This window comes from Pezoporus occidentalis, unplaced genomic scaffold, assembly GCF_034315485.1.
Source record: "Pezoporus occidentalis ecotype Australia unplaced genomic scaffold, CSIRO_AGI_Poc_V1 ctg5, whole genome shotgun sequence".
NCBI classification, from domain to species: Eukaryota; Metazoa; Chordata; class Aves; order Psittaciformes; family Psittacidae; genus Pezoporus; species Pezoporus occidentalis.
In genome coordinates, this window is record NW_026915835.1 from 10662991 (window position 1) to 10681713 (window position 18723).

At 45.0% G+C, this 18723-nt stretch overlaps 1 protein-coding gene across 6 annotated transcripts in view; it reads right to left on the bottom strand.

Annotated features, from left to right (window-relative positions):
* The window catches only part of DACH1 (dachshund family transcription factor 1), a 373537-nt gene extending 370312 nt beyond the window's left edge, over positions 1-3225 (bottom strand). For 2 of the 6 annotated variants that reach the window (XM_062636880.1, XM_062636883.1), the window contains exon 1: positions 1882-3225. In XM_062636880.1, the coding sequence (XP_062492864.1) occupies positions 1882-2609 (728 nt within the window). In that variant the 5' untranslated portion in view covers positions 2610-3225. The remainder of the gene's footprint in view (positions 1-1881) is intronic. The other 4 variants (XM_062636881.1, XM_062636884.1, XM_062636885.1 and 1 more) reach the window with 4 other exon arrangements.
* Between the last annotated feature and the right edge of the window lie 15498 nt (positions 3226-18723).

An 18723-nucleotide genomic window follows, 5' to 3' on the forward strand; every position in this document is an offset into this window, starting at 1 on the left:
ATATTCATGTTGATCCCACATGAAATAACAGTAGAGTTACCCGAGCAGCTACAGTTATGTCAGCGCTTAGAAGTTATTCCAAGCTGTTTTGTCCTGCTGCCCTGAATATTCAGGAACTTCAACAATCCATCTAGCAACAGCTACTGCAGTGACAGGGCTCTACTTCGCCGGGCTCCATGCTAATGAGTCCCAACTACCCCCAACTAACTCGGGCAGGGGGGACGAAGGGAACGGCACACCCCCCCGCCATGAGGAGAAGGGAGGGGAGGGGAGAGGAGGAGAGGGAGGGAAGGAGCACGGCATCGCCTGGGGTTAATTCCCCACGTGTTGGCTGTGGCTGCACCTTGAAATCTGACAATAGGAAACTGGAACGAGCTCGGTCTGTTTATTTGCATGTACCGAAAGTAACATCGGGACTTTGCCTACGACATCGCTCCGGGTGCAGCTCCTGCCGCCGCTTCTGCCCGGCAGACCCGGAGAGGAGCTCTCCGGCCAAGTTACGGAGGGTGGCCCGGGAGCTGGCGGCGCTTCCGACCGCTCTCATCTCGGGGTCACGGCAGTTATGCGATCCCCTTCCCGTATAAGCAGATACAGCCCTGTAACCTACAGATGGAGAGATAGCAGCCCCACGCTTTCGCACTCGGCTGCAAAGCGGGCTGCTATTGCAGCAGGCATTTCCTCTCTTGCAAGCTCCCCCTGCCCCCCCGCCCCCCTTGCCCCCAACACCCCTCCCCGTTGTAGCAAGTTTGGAGCTTCACCTCTCCTCCGTCGTCCCCCCGCCCCGACCCGCGGGGAGCGCGGCGTTACCCCGCTCCGTCCCCGCCACCGCGCCCGCGTTATTCTGCGCCGTAACAGGATTCAGAGTCGCCAAATCCCTCCTGCGCTCCCGCTGGCCCCGTCGCCTCCTCCCCGGCTGCCGGGACCCGGGTGCTGCTCGCACCTGCTCTACCGGGACCGCACTCTCCCCTCCCCCCACGGGAAGCAGCCCATCCCGGCCGCCTGGCACCTCTCCCCGCTATCCCAAAGCAGCCGCCGCCACCTCCTCCTCCTCGCCGTCTTCCCGCCCTCAGTCCCCGTCCCGTCCCCGTCTCCCCCCCATTCGCCATGTGGCAACTGCCTCGTAAGACTGATACAAAAAGTGCTCTCATGCTTCGATTACATGACAGCGGCTGATGGCCAAGTGGCCTCCGTTCACCCCGGGCAAGGCCTTCCGCACGGGAAGCGGCTCCGCGCCCCGACCCATTTACCCGAAACCCGGGTGTCCGTGTGCTGCCCGAGTGTGTCCCCACTCCCTCCGCGACCGCTCCCCGCCCACTCCCGTGCACCCTTCGGGCATCTTTTTCCCAGGGCTGCTCGTTTTAAAGCTACATCCAGGGATAAACTTAGAGCGGGGTGACTGTCGCTTAAAAAGCACTTTTAGGCCGCGCTGCCCCCTCCCCGCTCCCGCGGGCCCTCCCCTCCCCGCATAAGCAGCGTACTGCGCTGCCCGCGGCCGCCGGGAGCCTGCGGACGCCTCGGCCGGAGGGAGAGAAGGGAACAATGACAAGGCGACACTTGCTAGACACAGAGGGAGGGGGACACAAACACCCCTTCCCGTCTTTCCCTCCGTCCCACCAAGAAACGGCACGGCCGGCTCAGGAGGAGGCCGCCTGGGTGCTGGGGCAGCAGGGGAGAGAGAAGAGGGCGACTGCATGTGGCCTGCGGGCGCGGGTCTCTCCCCTCCACCCCCTGCCCCGGGGCCGAGCGTTGGCTGCGGGAAGCAGCGGGAAAGAGCGCAGCACACGCCGGGCCGGGCCGGGCCGCACCACACCGCACGGGGGTGGGACGGGAGGCGGTGGCGGGGAGGGGGCGCGGGCTATGCGTGTGCCTTGCGGCGGTTACCTGGCGTTGGTGCAGTCGTTGTAGAGGGTCTCGAAATCCTTCCTGGAGATGAGTTTGCAGCGGTTGACCCCGGGCTGGATAGCCCCCAGCCCCCTCAGGATGCGGACCTGCTCCACGTTGCAGACCACAGGCGTGATCTCCAGCCGCTTCAGCTTGGTGTAGACCGTGTGCAAGCCCCCCACCAAGTGCTTCAGGAAGAGGTCGAAAGCCTGGGGCAGGCAGATGAGCTCGCAGCCCTCCACGGTGAAGGAGGCTACTTTGGCCCCCCTCAGATCCACCATCTTGCACTCGTTATTCTGGGGGGTGTTCTCCACCGGGGACGGGGTCGAGTACACGGGCTTGCCGGGCAGACTGCTGGCCGCGCTGGCTGCGCTGGCATTGGGAGTGGAGGTGCCGCCGCTGCTGCCGCCGCTACTGCTGCCGCCGCCAGTGCCCAGGCTGGGGCTGCCGCCGCCGCTGCCGCCGCTGCTGCTGCCGTTACCGCCGCCGCCGCTGGTGGTGGAGGTGACTGTGGCCGTCGCCGCCGCTGCGATGGGCTCCGGGCGGAATAGGTTTGTCCCCGAAGCGGCCGGCGGGGGAGCGATGGACGGAGACGGAGAGGAGGTGGCTGACGAGGAGGTGGCCGACGAGGAGGTGGTGGTGGTGGTAGTGCAGGCGGCAGAAGTTGAGACCGGAGGTTGAGGGGGGACCAGCTGGGTCGGAGGGATCAAAGCAGCCGGTACGGCCATGGTCACATATACGGCGGAGGGGGCAGGGGGAGGGGGGGAAAGTTCCCACACACACGCAGGGAAAAGAGAAAAAAAAAATAACAAAAAAAAAGGAGGAAAGGAGAGAAGGGAGAAGGGGGGAGAAGAAGGGGGGGATAACCCTGGATCAGGTGCTGCGGCGAGCGAGAGCAGGGGGCAGAGTGAGAGAGAGAACGCACAAAGTGTCCCGCAAGTGGGGACGGAGGAGGAGGAGGAGGAGGAGAAGTCCGCTCCGGGCGGCGGGGCTGGGGCCGAGGGGAGGGGGAGGGCAGTTTCTTTTTGTGGTCCTTGCTCTAGCACCACGTTAAAGACGAAGGTGAAAAAGAGGAGGTTTGAAGGACTTCAGTTCTCTCTGGCAAGTACATTGATCAAAGATTGAGAGGCGAATGACAGAAAGAAAATGAGCTGGGAAGTACTGACTGCTGCCGCCGCCGCCGCCGCTCGCTCGCTGGACGAGTTGTTGTTGTCACACGGTGCGGAGGGGAGGAGCTCCGGCAACTTGAAATACCCTTTGAAGCAGCAAAAGGCTCACTCACTAGTATTAACCCGAATTATCCAACCAGGAACCCGGAGCAGGAAAACAGAGAGGGAAACAGAAGTCTTTTTCTCCCCCCTCCCCTTACAGGAACCGTTAGATTACATGTTTCATATTTCACCCCACCAGAGACTGGATGTAATTTTCCCAGCCCTTTTCAGAAATCGCTTGTCAACACAGTTGTGGAGAAACACGAGCGTCTCCAGCCTTCCCCCGGAGCGGGGCGCGGGGCGGGCGCTAGCCGCGCGCCTTGTTGGGGCCGGGGCACCCGCGGACAAAAGCGGAAACCTCCGGACCGGTCTGTTACTCTTGTTGTTGGTTGTTGTCCTCCCGGGACCACAAACGTGGAGGGAGTTGTTGTTGGGGGTTTGGCGGCAGCGCCGAGGCCCCTTCGTTGCGTGGTGCCGGGGACGGTCCTGCTTGGGGACGCGACTCCGCGGGTCACGCCGCCGGGAAACCGCGTCGAGGAGGGCAGCGGCGACATACAAGTAATTTATGAGAGGGGAAGGAGGCCGGCCTGGCCCGGGCAGGTACCGCTGCGCAACAGGTGCCGGCACCGCGCAGAAGGCGCGCAGAAAACTCGTCGACCCTCAAGCCAGGCAGCGCGCAAACTGAGCTGCTGCGCTTGCCCACGCATGCGCAGTTGTGCAGCGGGCAGGGTAGGACGCGCCTCGCCTCGCCTGGCGTGGTCGGGCCCCACTCGTGTCCGCGGTAGTAGCGCGCCGCTGGCGCGGGGAATGCTGATCTAACTCGTGGTATGCCCCCTCCAGTGGGACGTCGGTGTCGGTCTGGGAAGCCCGGAGCTTGGTTTTGCTTTTGTGGAGGGCACTTGGCGTGTTTAAAGGGGTAAAGAAGCGGCTGTTCGGATAGATCGGGGGGTCTGCAGAAGTGGGGTTCAGCGTGTGCGTAGTTCTCCTGCTTTAAAAATATACACTACGTGTTTAATTGTGATGAACGTATGTGCCCATAGCTGCTTTTTTATTATGTATACTAATATGTGAGGTATGACTCATGGGATGACACATCTACAAAGTGGATAATCTCAACTGTAGTAATTCAGTGCAGGGGAATTTCCACATTACCAGATGTAAACTGTTCTTGTATGATCTACTTGCTTATTTTAAAGTTCAATTTACGGGAATTCATGTTCTAATACGTGTTCTAAAGGACAAAGGTGATCTTTGCTTGTGAAAGTTTAGCAGAGCAGTGCACTAAAATTTTAAAATTTACAAATAAACCCAGGAAAATACAAAGTGGCATTTTGTTTTGAAGTCTCGCATACCCATAGTTGTGGAAAAGACTTCTTACTGTCGTTTTTAGGTGCTTTTTCAGAACATTTCTCTGGAGGAGCTTGTTCAACTTGAGTTCCAGTGGCGGGATCTAGTGTTGCATAAAACTTGTAATTTAAAACTGTGAATACACTGCATCTTTCTTTTTCCAGTTGTAGGAAACCAACCCTGTCCATGTTTTCTTTGCCTCAACTATCCGTTTGCATCTCACCTTCCCCAGCACCTGGAGAAGATCAGAACCGATCCTGGAGAAGATCAGGACAGATCCTGGAGAAGATCAGGACAGAGCCAGACACATGTCATATTACCACTTGGGAGATCTGAGAGAACTCTGAATTAGAAACCTAACCAGTTCATTTGTTCTCCACCTTCACTACAATGTGAGGCACACCAGCCCTTCTGCTTTTCTTCTTGCTGTGTGCCCTCATGGATATATAATCCTCATGGTTCAAAATCATATTAAAAAAAAATGTAGTTTGAAAGGGTTTACTACCACAGGTTTGGGTTAACCTTGATCATTTCAATGCAACAATGGGATTAGAAACCTAGAGATTTATGAAAAGATTCAAGGCTCCTCAAAGCTTCTGGCTTGGTAAGTGTTTCTCGTGATTATGGGGAGTGACTGAATTTATTTGAACTCACACATACACTCACATGCTCCCACAAACGCATGAACAAATCTTGAGGCTGCTCTGTGTAAACTTTTTTAGATTGCATTTCTCTTACTCGCTGACCCTTTCATGTGATGATACTGTTGGGCGTTTTCCTTTTTGTGTCTCCCTGAGTTGATATCAGCAAAACTAAAATTACTGTAACTGATATTTGAAAAATCTCCCTGTGTCAAGTGAAGACTTACGGTGGTGAAATCAATAAGACTGTTTAAAATTCAAAGACCTGCAAATCGTTCTGTTTGTCCTTTGATAGGGCCTGGGCTGATTAAAATTCGACCAAGAAAGCTTAATTGCTGCACTAATTAAGAAGTCTTTAATTTCTTTCCTGGAATATTGTTTGAAGCAGGTCTTCTGTTCTGCTCATGTTCAGGGCAGGTATTCTCTGTATTCCTCTGTCTACCTTTTTTTTTTATTTTAACCGTTTTGCTGTATTAAAATGTATGTTAAAGCAGTAAGATGTATTGACAGTGATTGTAATTTATTGCTCTAAAAAAAGACTGATACGGAGTTCACTGTTTTATTAAATTACAAATTTGAGGGCAGCTGTAAAGGGTAAAATGCAATTAGAAAATGCATTGTAGCTGTTGCTTTTTAAGGGATGTGAATACCTGACTGACAGGAGATAGGATAGTACCTCAGCTCCCCTTCCCCAACCACAGTCACTTATTATTGATAATTAAACGTTTAAATTCATTCAGAATACCAGAAAAATATTTATCTTCTGAACGCGTGTGAAGGAATGAACTGGGGGAGGGGATGCATGTGGAAGATAGGCACCGGGTAAGGATGAATAGTGTATAGTGTACTACCCTTTTAAGTTAATCCACGGTATTTCCCCCCTTCCCCCACCCCAACCCCCCCACCCCGCATTTCTTTTTAATTTCTTTTCCTAAAAAATACCTATTTTGCATTTTGTCTTATCCTTGTCTAGTGACCTGTTTTGTTCACCAGTTTCTGAAGAGAAGAAACTAAATGATTTCACAAAGCTTTCTGTATGATCAATAGAGTAATAGTTTAGGTTTAATCATGCTGCATGATAATTCTTGCAAACGACTGCTGAGCAGAAGATTCTAAGAAAGGAGCAGGTAACTGGCAAAGAGAAGGTAAGTTCTGGTTTGCTTTTAATCTCCGGGGTCTCAAACAGCAATCCTCCTTTCAGGAGCTATCTGTTATTTGGAGGGAAGCCTGAGGAAGACGAGGGACCTCGTACCAAATCCCCCCTGCATCGCTCAGGAGAAAAAGGCTCATAGAAATACAAGTCTCTGAATCGGGATGCTTTTTTTTTCTCCACCAAGATATTTACTGAACATTGAAAATGCCATGAATACTGTTGAGATTGATGGGAAGTGTTGTACTAGCAATAAGAAACTGGATACTGCAGTGCTGTTTTTCTAATTGTTGTTTTATAGTCAATCTAGCACAGACCTTGTCCAATACAAATACAAACTGGATTCCTTTCAGTGACAAGTAGATAACATGCTTAATAGATACAAAGGGAGATTTACCATTCCAAGCACGACGTCACACTAATTATGTTTACTCTAATTGAAAGCAAGGTTTTGGGGAACCTGAAATTACTCATAGGTTGTTTTTAGTAGCTGAAGAATAATAATAAAGTGCAGCGAATGTTGATCACAAACCTTTTGGTCTTTCAAAAATCTATTGGAAAATTAAATGAAAAGTGGACTTTGGTACAAACAATGCCCCAGGGCAAAAAACAACTAACACTAGATTTTCCAGTCCAGCCATAACACAAATCAATTTGAGCACACTTCTATGGCCAGTCTGCCAGATTGTTATGACTGCTAATTCACTCAATCAAACAGCGCATTAGCACACCGAGCACAAGCAGCTTCAACAACAGCATACACTTCTGAACTGTCCACCACATATCATAAAAAGTCCAAAATAATACACGGCAAGATTGCTTTTGCATTCTTTTACTGCATTTTGTAGTTACATATGGTGCCTGCTTAACACACACACACACACAAAAAAAATGGTGGAAGAATGGAATGACAGAAACTTCAGAAGCCATTAAAAATAACTTTTGAAGTCTTTAAAAAGGAGAATCCGGGAGCAAATGATCACCTGAGCTGACTGTGTAACGTGCCTCTCACAGCTGGAGAGGTGAGAGAAGTGGCTGCACATCTCCAGCACAGGACCGGAGGGCTTGGCACACTCTGATTGACCCTATCCCTTCAGCGCTGGAGCAGCTTCCGCCGGCTTAACTTCCGCGAGCTATCTCATTGGCTCCGAGGGTATCAGTGCGCTAGTACAAGGGCAGGATTTACCACCTCACCCTTACCCTCCCCCCCACACACACACACTCCCCCACCCCCACCGAGTCCTTCAATACTGCACCTTCATCCCCACAAGAAATGTGAGTTTTCTACGGTGATGCTCACTGATGCTCTGACCAAAGACGTGCCGTGCTAAGACATACAGTACCCGACGGCTTGGGAACCTTCTCACCCCTTCCCTCCCTCCTCCCTCCATCACACAGACACACACACGTACAAACACACACCCCTGCACAAACACATATATGCAAATCGCAAATACCAAACGCCAATTAAGTGACTTGATTGTTTACGTGGTTTAGTTGTTGGGGGGTTTTGTTGTTGTTGTTTGGTTTTGTTTGGGGTTTTTTAAGTCACTGTTCTGACTTTAGGAAATACGTTTCGAAGTCAGTAACTACAATAACCCACGTTGATTTGAGCCTCTCGATCACGTTGCAGCTTCCAGAGCCAAACGGTGAAGTGGATCGGGGGCCGGGTTCCTGCTCGGGCTGGCTTGGGCGGGGACGGGGCGAAATGGACGGATGAATGGATAGAGGCATGGAGGGATGGAGCAGGAGCTGGGCACCGCCTGCTGACATCCACCTGAAGGCGGACGGCCAAGAGAGCAAGCTGCGGTGCGATGGGGAAGCGATCGCCAACTTCCCTGCGTGAATTAAATGAGGACTGGAATAGGCGGGGATCTCTGTTTTAGTTACACTCGGGCTCTCATTAGAGGTCCAACGTGTTAATTCACCTACCAACAGGTAGAAAAAGTCGCTCGGAGCAGTAATTATGAAGTGCAAAGCCCCTGCCACTAAATTATTTTAAAGTGGTGGTCTACTTTGAGATGCTCTTTCCCGTGCTCCCCCCCCCCTCCCCGCCCCTTACAGAATTGGTTTGCTCAGCCGCTCCATCTCCAAGCCCAGGCTGATCGAAATACAGCCGCTGGAGAGCCTGCCCGGTGTTTAAGTGTTCCTGGATTTCCAGTACGCGCCCCGGTCTCTGCCGGAGCCGCGGGGGGACCGCGGCATCATCCGTCCTTCCGTCAGTCCGTCCGTTCGTCCGTCCCCGCCGGGCTGGCCAATCCCCCGGCGCCGGGGCCCTGGATCGGGGCGGAGGGCGCCGGCTCGGCAGCTGCTCCAGCACTAATTGTTTCCTTTGATAATAATAAATATATTTTAAAAATGCACACTGGGTTTTTCTTCTGTACGAGCTGACAGCTTGCGAGACGCAGGCTTTTCCTCCTCAAGTCACTTCAGTGAATGAAAAACATTGGTGGGTGGGGTGTTAACCTTGATTAGTCCCATATTTCAACTGCAACAACAGAAAAGGCAGACAAACATTTTTTTTTAATTGTTCTTTGACGGGGAGGTAAAAGACCTTTAAAACTCCGAGCTTTTGCTTGAAAAGTTTCAGCCCAGAGCGGAATTTTATTTCGAGTTATAAACTCTCGGCAAGAGGGGGATGTTATAAATGGAAGTGCTGACACAACCTTAACTATAGCGTGTAAACGGCTATGCTATAATATCCATTAAGCAGAAAGAAAAATAAGATGGCTGATCAATAATTTATACAAAGAGTACCAACTGCAGACATAATAACTGTAATGTTTGCAAAGCAATCTCTCGCTCTCCAGGCTGAACAGTAAACTAAGCAGGGCTGTTAATTTCCAGCTCCTACAGGTAAGAATACAAACAAATTACTGAAACTTGTATTTTGCTCGATATTTTTAACGACTCGGTAGGATAAAATACAATTTAATTACGGTGCAAGTTAGGCTGGTAGAGGAGCTTCCCCCCACCTTCTTGGCCAAAGCTCCGACTAAGGAAGAAACAGGTTGGTTGGACGGGCGCTGTAAATGGGTCGGCTTTTGGGTCATTATAGTTCGGAGAGTTATTCAGACCTGGAAACCAAATGAAGCCATTTAACTTCAAAAGAAAGTTGCGAGGTTTTCCAGTGCCACGAGCTGAAACACAATACTCTCCCCCCCTCCCCCGGCGCGATAAGCATCAGCTGTCAGGGGACAATGCACTGGCGCTTTGCAGGCAGGAGGCTACCCGGGGAAAGGACGGACAAAAAAAAAAGGAGCTAAAAAAAAAAAAAAAGCTGCTTTAGGGAAACCAGCATGTCTTTCACTAGCCAAAGCGGAGAGTGGGCGAGCAACTGTTGTCTTCATTTGCATGGGAGCGTTATCTCCCATTTCTGTCTGCTGTATTTAGTTAGGAAAGCAGAGGAACAAAGTCTGAAAGTTGCTAAGTAGGCTCGGGTAATGTGCCGAGGTTGCTGGGTATTTTTTGCATGTCTCTTGCAATAGTACCACAGAGATCCCTTCTTTGAGAGATCCCTTTATTGTTAAACAGCAATAAAGAAACATGCAAGTGGAGGAGATCTTTTTTGATAAGTGCCCCACACCCAGCCTAGCCAAAACAAAATTACGTTGCCAGCCACGTCAAAAGCAGCTCAAATTTAACGTGGCATGTACAGCTCTTTCGACAGATTTTCAGCTGTGCTTCTTGGGGACTTCTCAGACATTTGGTGTAGTATAACCGGAGCGACACCGTTACTTCTGAGCCCTGAGCTCAGGGGGGTGCTGCTTTGCCAGGGCCGGCTTAAAAATAAAACAACAAAAAATCCAACAGTAATTTGCCTGCTTGCCTGGTGCTTGCTTGTCCAGTGACCTCTCTCAGCTCAGCTCCAGAAAAGCAAAGAAGCATAACTGACAGCTGCCTGTAGACTGCACACACAGGCGTAGTCGTTTATATGGAAGCAATAGTTCTCGCACACGCACACACCCCACCCCCCATTCCCGGGAGTATGCGATGTAGAAGAGCGCTGCTTAGAGAAACTCATTAGAAATTGCAGCGCCCACTAGTGACCGCTCCTGGGGGTTTGGGGGAGAGTCCGGGCTGCGCGGCCAGCGCTCCCTTCCGCGCCTCTCCGCTTCCCTCCCCACCCTTCTGTTTTCTCTCCTCTCCCCTCCGCAACCCGCGGGCCGGCCCGGGGAGAAGCGTCCTTCAGGGGGAAGGAAGCGCTCTGCCGTGCTGGGGAACGTGATACGGACAAAATAAGGTTTAAGCACATCTTTGAACGAAGTGGGCGTTTGTTGTTTCTTTATTGTCTGAGTGAAAGATTAGAAAAAGCCAGAAATGGAAAACTTGTCTTTTCCCTTTCCTTCCCTTCTTGCCACCTCACTAACTCTGCTGTGTTTGAGGAGGTGTGTGAATGAAGCTGGTTTTCCATATGCAGCATCTCAACACTGTTATTGTGAAAAGAATTGGAGTGGCTGTCTGTTAAGACTTGGTGGGAAACATGAATGATGCTAGATATGTTTCTGAGTTTTAGACACCCCCTGAAATGCAAAGCTACAGAAGATCTGTGAGATATCGCCATTAGGCCCCTTTCTTTTCTCAGGTATTTGGGGTTTGTGTTTAAGGGTGTTTTTTTTTTTGGGGGGGGGTGAGGGATGGGTGGGAAGTTGGGGTTTGGTTGGTTGGGTTTTATTATTATTTACATACATCGCGTGCAGAGATTGTTAATGGGCATCATTGAGGTCTTCTTGGAAACTCTGTTCTTCTTGCTTTGGAGATGAGGATGGACTTTGCAAAGAAGGTGACACACAGTCCTCTTGTCTGGGTAGAAGATCCAGGTAGATAAGCTCAAGATACACTTTCATAGTGAATGTTTTGAGTATTTGCTTATTTTTTGTTGTACATTGGCATACTGGATAATGTTCCCAGTCAGATCCAAGCACTTAGAATAGTGTCCAGCATATCATGATTTCCCGTGCAGGATTCCCAAAGCTGTAAGAGGCGGCTTTGAATTCTGTCACATACACCTGGTCACAAGCAGGTGTCAATGGACTAACCCTGTCATCTTCTAACTCTGTCTTTTTTAAAGCTTTCAGTAGACCACTGATTCACAGTGTATAAACTTCCTGAGATATTAAGACCTTGTTTAGCCAAGGGAAACTCTAAATATGTTCTCAAATACCTTGGATTCAATGTCTAAAATCATCACGTGGATGATGAAAGGCGGACCAGGATTAATGAGTTTCTCTACTTGACAGTCACATCTTTTCTTTATCCTTTATTGTTGCTGTGCATTTCTTCATCAATAATAGGCACCAAAATATATGCTCAAATGGTTCTCTATGCCAGAAATTTGTCACACAAACCCATAAATACAGAAGGCACTTAATACCAAAGGATCTGAAAATAACTTGCAGGAAATCCTGATTTTCTCTCTTTTCATATTTACCCAAAAGACATTTATTTTAAAACAGGATAACACTTGGCATAGATATTAAACATTAAAAAAAAAAAGGTCCTGTATCTTCATGATAGGTGTAATAGGGGTAGTATGGCCAAAATAAATCAGTTTAAAATATACACTGTTGATTATTATGGATGATGACAAAAAACTTTCATTATGACTATTTGTTTGAATTTATAAATAATATAACTTCACTGATGTCTGTTACTCTCCAGTGCTGAGTTATTTACATGCAATTGAATTTTATTGGATGAATACAGGACTTTAAGCTTATGTATTCGAGTGCTTATTAAAAAAAATAAGTTCTTGGACTATTTATCCAATAAAAATAGACTTATGAAGACAGCAAATCCTCAGATTTAGGCACAGTGTGTTTAGGCACAGCTGTAGATCTGTAAGTAGGTACTTGACACTGGAAACCAAGAAGCTGAGTCACAGATGTACTAACAAGAAAAACAAAAGAAAACCACATTTGATTCTTATCTTTTGAAAAGCAAAGCAAAACTTAAGGGAAAAGCAGTGAATGCATTTAAGTAAGAAATGAATTTAAGAAAATTGTAAAAATATAAAATGAGGTGAATTACAGTAATATAATTTTATCCATTCAAAATATTGAGTCTAAGGCACATACTAGGAAGTTGTTTTTAATGAAGTTTATTCTCCTGAACATGTGAGTATAAACTTAAAATATAAACTTCAAAGCAAGAAAAATGAACTATCACCATCTAAGTTGCTTTAATCTAGCTAGTTAGAAAGAGTTTTAATTGTACTTTTGCTTAATTACACCCCTCAGCCTGACAATCGCTCTCAGGCAGTTGAGGATTATTCTGTTTTCACATACGAGGAACAACAGAATAACTAAGATCCACAAAAAAAATCAGGTGCCATACTCATACTACCAAATGTTGCATGACTGAGTAGGTGCCTAAATCTCTTAGTGCATAGGCTCATGTTGACACAGTTCACCAAGTGTGTAGGTTTCCTTTGCTGGGCGTATAGATAGAAGCACAGATCTCAGTGTTGCTGGGAGGTTTTTTTTGAAGAGAGAATCCATCACGAAACACAGTCTTTGGCTGGGATCGCAACATTGACACAAGTGAGGCGTCAAAGAAGATAAAGCTCAAATGAGGCTCTTTGCTTCTGTGTTAATATTTGCATTCTGTGGTACAGCTAATAACCAGTTAGGCAGGTCACTTTCAGGGTGGGAAACCTGTTTTCACACATCCACCTTCTAGCATTCCCACAGGACAAGAGAACTAAGCCAGGATTACCACATGGTGGTAGTGAACATGTGTAGTCAAATGTGAGGTCTGCAATGGTGAAGGTTTCCCTGGTTTGTTCTTGGAAAATCTAGGCCAATTGACTGATACACTACTACCAGGAGGAAGACCTCCAAGTAGACCCTTTTACTTTTCAGGTAAATATTTGCATCGCCTTGCTGAGAAAAAAATTTAAGGGCTGTTGAGCTTTACAGTCTCTTCACTGTCAATGTTGTGGGGTACCTCATGCTGGTAATGGAGTTCTTCTGTTCTCCACTGTTAAAATTGTCCTGTTTTGAAAGTGGGAATCCTAAGTAGCTTAGATACTTCTAAAATGTCATTCCTTGGCTTTTACTTTCTGTTTTAAACTGCTTTATCTACAACCATAAAACTATATTCAAAACAAACATTTTCTTAACAGCTCTAAGTTTGATTTTTTACTATCAAGCTGAAACAATTACATGGAAAATAATGCATATAGCAGTATATGTAATTGAGAAAATGTTTTCTGAGTGTTTTGTTTCCTACTGATAAAAACTTAGAACTCAGCGCATAGTTTACAAGTAAGGGCCAATAGCTGAATACTTTTAAATACAGTGACATGTAATAGCTGCAGTAAATACAGATTCAGAAGCTATGTTTATACTGGCAAATTAAATGTGCCTGAGAATGTTCCTATGCAATAAAGCCAGCTAGCACATAGGCGTTTTTGTAAACTCTTCTGTTCAAAAGGAGGTAGTGGCAGCAGCCTGCTAGCTAGGAGGGGTCTCTGGGATATGCAGCCCGCCTTTCCCTCAGACTGCACCAGGAATATGTTTTTAGGATGCTCAAAATGTGCTGGGGCCATTTGAACAGTTTTACAGTATAGACCATCATATTCCAGTACCTGGGAACATTGCTGGCATTGTTTAATTTACTAGTGCATATGTAGCTTTAACTGTTCTGTGTAACAGCAACTGTATTGAAACATATCTCCACACTGGGCACTTTTGTAGGTACAAACTCTTGATCTTGCAGTCTTATGTGGGCAACATTCCTATTGACTTCTAGAAATGAAATTGTAAAAAAAAAAAAAAAGAAAAACAAGTTTCCTTAATTACTGAGGAATTCAGCCTTGGCCTATAATTAGAAAACAAAAATGAAGTAAAATTATAATACAGGAGGAGCTTGCTAAAATACTCCCTAAAACAATTTTCCAATGGCATTAGAGTATTACTCACTAATACAGGGCCTGCTTAATTAATCTAGCAGCCTAGACTAGAGATTCAGGGGCTTTTTTTTTTTTTTTTTTTTTTTTTTTGTGCTCTTGTGCTTTTGTGCTGGGTATTTGAAGCTGAAAATGTAAACATGAATGCATTTTCTATGAGAGACTTCTAGAAAAATGTTAAGGAAGGCTGGACACATTCCTTGCTGGGTTTTGTGTAAGATTCTTTACAGTCAACATCGGTTCCAGTAACCAGCCTGGGGAAGTTAGAGGCTTCTTGCAACAGGTTGCCTGCTGCTGAATTTATAAGGCTATTTGTAACTTTTATTGATAGCAACACCATAAAAAAAAGCACTATGCAAAAAGACTGATGCGTAGTGTGTTTTCCCTCAGTTAATATGAACTAACATAGTACTGGCCTGTTTGGGAGTCACATAAATACAATGTCTTGCACTTCTTTTTACAGCTGTAGCTTGTTTTGAATACCCAGACAGATATAAGATGACAGAGGAAAGATTATTCTTTAGAATTTCCACTTTGCCATTTACAAATCAATGATGTTTGCATCTGCCTTAACACATTAGTGAAATGGCCTGTAAAGGAAGACTGTATTACAGATTAAGCTGAAAAATAACACTGAAAAGTATTGTCAGTTTTATTCAGAACCAGCAGATACTATGAATGATATACTTGACAATTCATAAGTAATAGCACACCAAAAAATCTGGAAGAAAATTACTTTTTGGCTCAGTCTTGCAGTCAGTTAGTACTTTTCCCAAATAAGAATTTTAGGGTCAGTTTTGATAGTCTAACCCTACAAAGGAGAATAAAATCTGCCTTTCTTCCACTTGAACAGTTTTCAGATAGAAATTACTAATTGGAGGTCTGTTAGAAAGATTTATTTTGGAAATGGTTGACTCTCTACAGCTTGTTTTCCCACGGACAGTGTTTTTAGTATGCATCTCAGAAATATTTTTTAATGACAACACCCTTAACTACTGATGGAAAGAAAATAACCTCAAATTTAGGCTCTTTAATTCATCTCAAATAAATTCTAATAATCTCCAGTTCATCTCCTCACTTCTTGGTAGAGACTACGATAATACAGAATGTAACATTGTTATCTCTTGCTGCTGAATTATAGTACAAAACTTGGTTAATTAAAAAGACTAAGCAAACAAGGTCCTTGTGTTTGTGAGAAGTCTGATCTTGCTTTAAGGCTCAGTTATGTCTCTGATAACCACCGATTATCTCTTTTGCAGAAGCAATTCCAATAAGACAAAGGTGCCCTCTGTAGGGGAGAGTCTGTAAATGAGGAGCAGCTGGAGCTTAGCAGTCGCAGAAAACAACAGAAAAGAGCAATTTCTTAGCAGTCCGGCTCTCAGAGGGACACTACAGACTAAATATTATGTATATATAAAGCAGTGTAAAAATAAGGAAAAAACCCCAAACGACCCCTGCTTCAAAATAAAGCTGAAAATAATACTCTCAAATGCAGATAGCAACTAACATTTTTGTAAAAAGCTGTCCCAATGCTAAATGTGTACTGAGCTGAAGGAATCTCGTGAAGAAAATGAAATAGGAATTTCAGTTAAAAAAACTTTATGGAAACAGTAGAATTCAGAAAGCAACGTGCTTAAAAAAAATAGTATCTCTGTAGCAAGTAGTCCTAAAAATTTTACCACAAAGCAGATTCATTAACAGACCCAGGGGGTTAGCATATTGCTTGCTAAGAAATTGCTTTTGTTAGCATGCCCACAGACACATCTTAGCTGATACATGGAATCTCTAGTGGCTATTTGCAATTGTTTGGGGAATTCTCTCCTCAATTTATAATGGCAGCTAATACCAGTCCAGAGAGAGGCAGGGAATCCGACACTAGTTGTAGGTCATTGCTCATTAATTATTTTCTAGGCCTCAGTTTTATAATCCATTAGGATGACCTGCAGTTCTAGTTAGTTAGTTATACATACATGTGCTTTTGGAGTACCAATGACATGCTCATAGTAACCGGCATTACTATGTAAAGAACTGTAACATGGAGCAGTCAAACCCTTCAGAATTATGATTTAGCCTTCTTTCATCTCTACCAGAAAGTCAGAGACGCAGAAAATAAATCTAGTAGTAGATTTGCTATATATGTTAGAGTTACTATGAAAACCTAGATTGAACCATAGTTTAGAAAGTAAAGTTGTAAATATGTGGTCTAATCTGCTTCTAAATATGACTGTAATGACTGAAGATGGGAGGGGGTGGGAGGTGGGGGGGCGGGGGGGGTGTGTTTGGTCACCTGTGGAAAAGTTAATGATAGTAAGTTTTAAAACCTGTGGATTGCTAAAGGCATTTGAGATTTTTTTCTTGTCTAGATTGTTAATGAGGGTGCATCTTCCTAGGTCATAACATCAAGACTGACTATCTTTTAAAAGCAGCTCTGAAGGAAAAAGAGAATGTAAACCTTTCCTAGTCACAGGTTCTGATCAAAGAAAGCTTGTTCCTTTCTTTAACCACTCTTGGAAATACTGATATGAGGGATATATTCCAAGGTTTGACCCATGTAAATATCAGATTAATGCTATCTTTTGTTTTAATCAATATTTGAAACAGTAAGCTCTTTTCCTGCAATCTGTCAAATGACATTGAACCTCCCAGTCTCATTTTAAGAGAAGTAATTTCCCTACACTACTTTCTGTTCTTCAGGGCATGCTTCTAAGTCTATTTACATAAATAAATGTTTGGGGGATGACTGAGATTATGGAGGTTTGTGGACCTTTGATATGCCCTCTTCACATCCTGTTGCTTGCCCTGTGAATCAGATCTGACATATAGCAGGGTATTCCCTCTGCCTTCTCTCACAGCCAAAATAATGCAATTCAGAGGACAGAAGTGAGGATCCTAAAGTAATGTGGAAATGCTTGTAGGTGCTGCCATACTATGGGAATGTCCTTCACAGGTCAAATCCTCATGGCAATTTTTCTTCCCTGACATAAACCGCTTTTATACTGTAGTATCTCAGCTTCTTACACTGCTTAATCTTTGCATCTTTAATGGACGTCCATGGTCATATTTGAAAGACTACCCTGAAATGTGAAAGCGACTTTGGGGTAGGTCTCCTTAAAGTCTTTTTTGGCACTGTCCAACTCTTCAGCTAATCACAGGACAAATTTCCAAGGTTATTTTTTCCTTTTGCTGGACATCTTGCCTGTGTCTAAACATACAACCTAGATCCCTCTCATTTATTCTATTGAACCTTCCTGGTCCTCTTATATGACTGTATTTGCAGTTCCAAAGGTATTATTGTACTTCTTTGAAGATATGTAGTAGATTTAATTCTGGAAAAGCAACACTTTTTAAGCATTACATTCCTTCCCCCCCCCCCCCTTAGGTTTTCTTATTTTAGATTTTTCTTTCCAGCTAGAGGCTGCCAGTTCCTCAGCTGCCTCCAGACACTACTCACACAACCTATCTTTAGATGCTTTGTTTATGTGTCACAGATAGGATTCTAGTCTCCTTATACAGTCAATGAAAAGAAGTATGCATTTTCAGTGCAGAAATTCAGAAAACCTAAACTATAAGACCTAAGCTGATATTAAAAAAAGTCCTAAGTGACCTGAGACAGGCCTCTGTCATAAGTGGACTATAACATATGTCAAATTTTCCTTTTAATTCAGGTACCCAATTTTTCTGTTTACAACATAATCTTTTTTTTCTAATTTCATCAATCATAATTTTCTTTGTATCCATTTTATTCTTTGCTGTGTTATCTTAGTTGCTGTGATCATGTTGGTATTTTAACTTGCTCCTCATTGACTGAACTTTTTCTATTTTTAAACAGTCATGATCAACCTTAACCTGAAAAAAAACAAGGGTAAATCTCAATACGTGATTTTTTTTCTGATGTCTTTGTCCTCTTTTTTTTTTTCTTTAAAATTATTAGAGCATTCTGTAGTATAAAAATCAAATGTGACTTATTTCCTGTTACTGTAATTGGCTTGGCCTATTCTTTCCAGTTTAACATCATACAAACTGTAAAATCAAAGTTGCATTGTTCAAAGTCTAAAATATATGTTTGGTTTGGGTTTCTTTTTTAATCTTTCATTAGTATAGTTTTGTTAATTTTACTCAGCTATCTGCAGCTTTGATACTGCTGCCCCCAGCACTTTTCTTGAATGGCTGCCAACTGTCTTTGGGCTCTGTTGTCTAGCATTATGTTGCTTGGCCCCAATCCTGAAAAATTTATACACTTGAGTAATTTTACGCATGAGAGCAGACCCATTGACTATTGATGCATAACATTATTCAGGAGTGCATGCATTTTCAGGGCTTGGATAATTGTTTTGATTTTACTGGTCAATCGTTGCAAAGCATTTGTAATGGGATTTTTACCCAGTTCTAGGATCTTTTTTCTTCTCATTGTCTCTCAACTGTCACAAGTTTTGTACAGTCATATGGATTTGGGCATTGGTTATGTGGTTTTAATAATTAAATCTACTCTTCATTTTGTATTTGTGGCAGTGATGCCCACAAATATACTAGTGTCTGTCTGAGTTGAATGTATTATATCATGCATTCACTTCAATCCTTAAT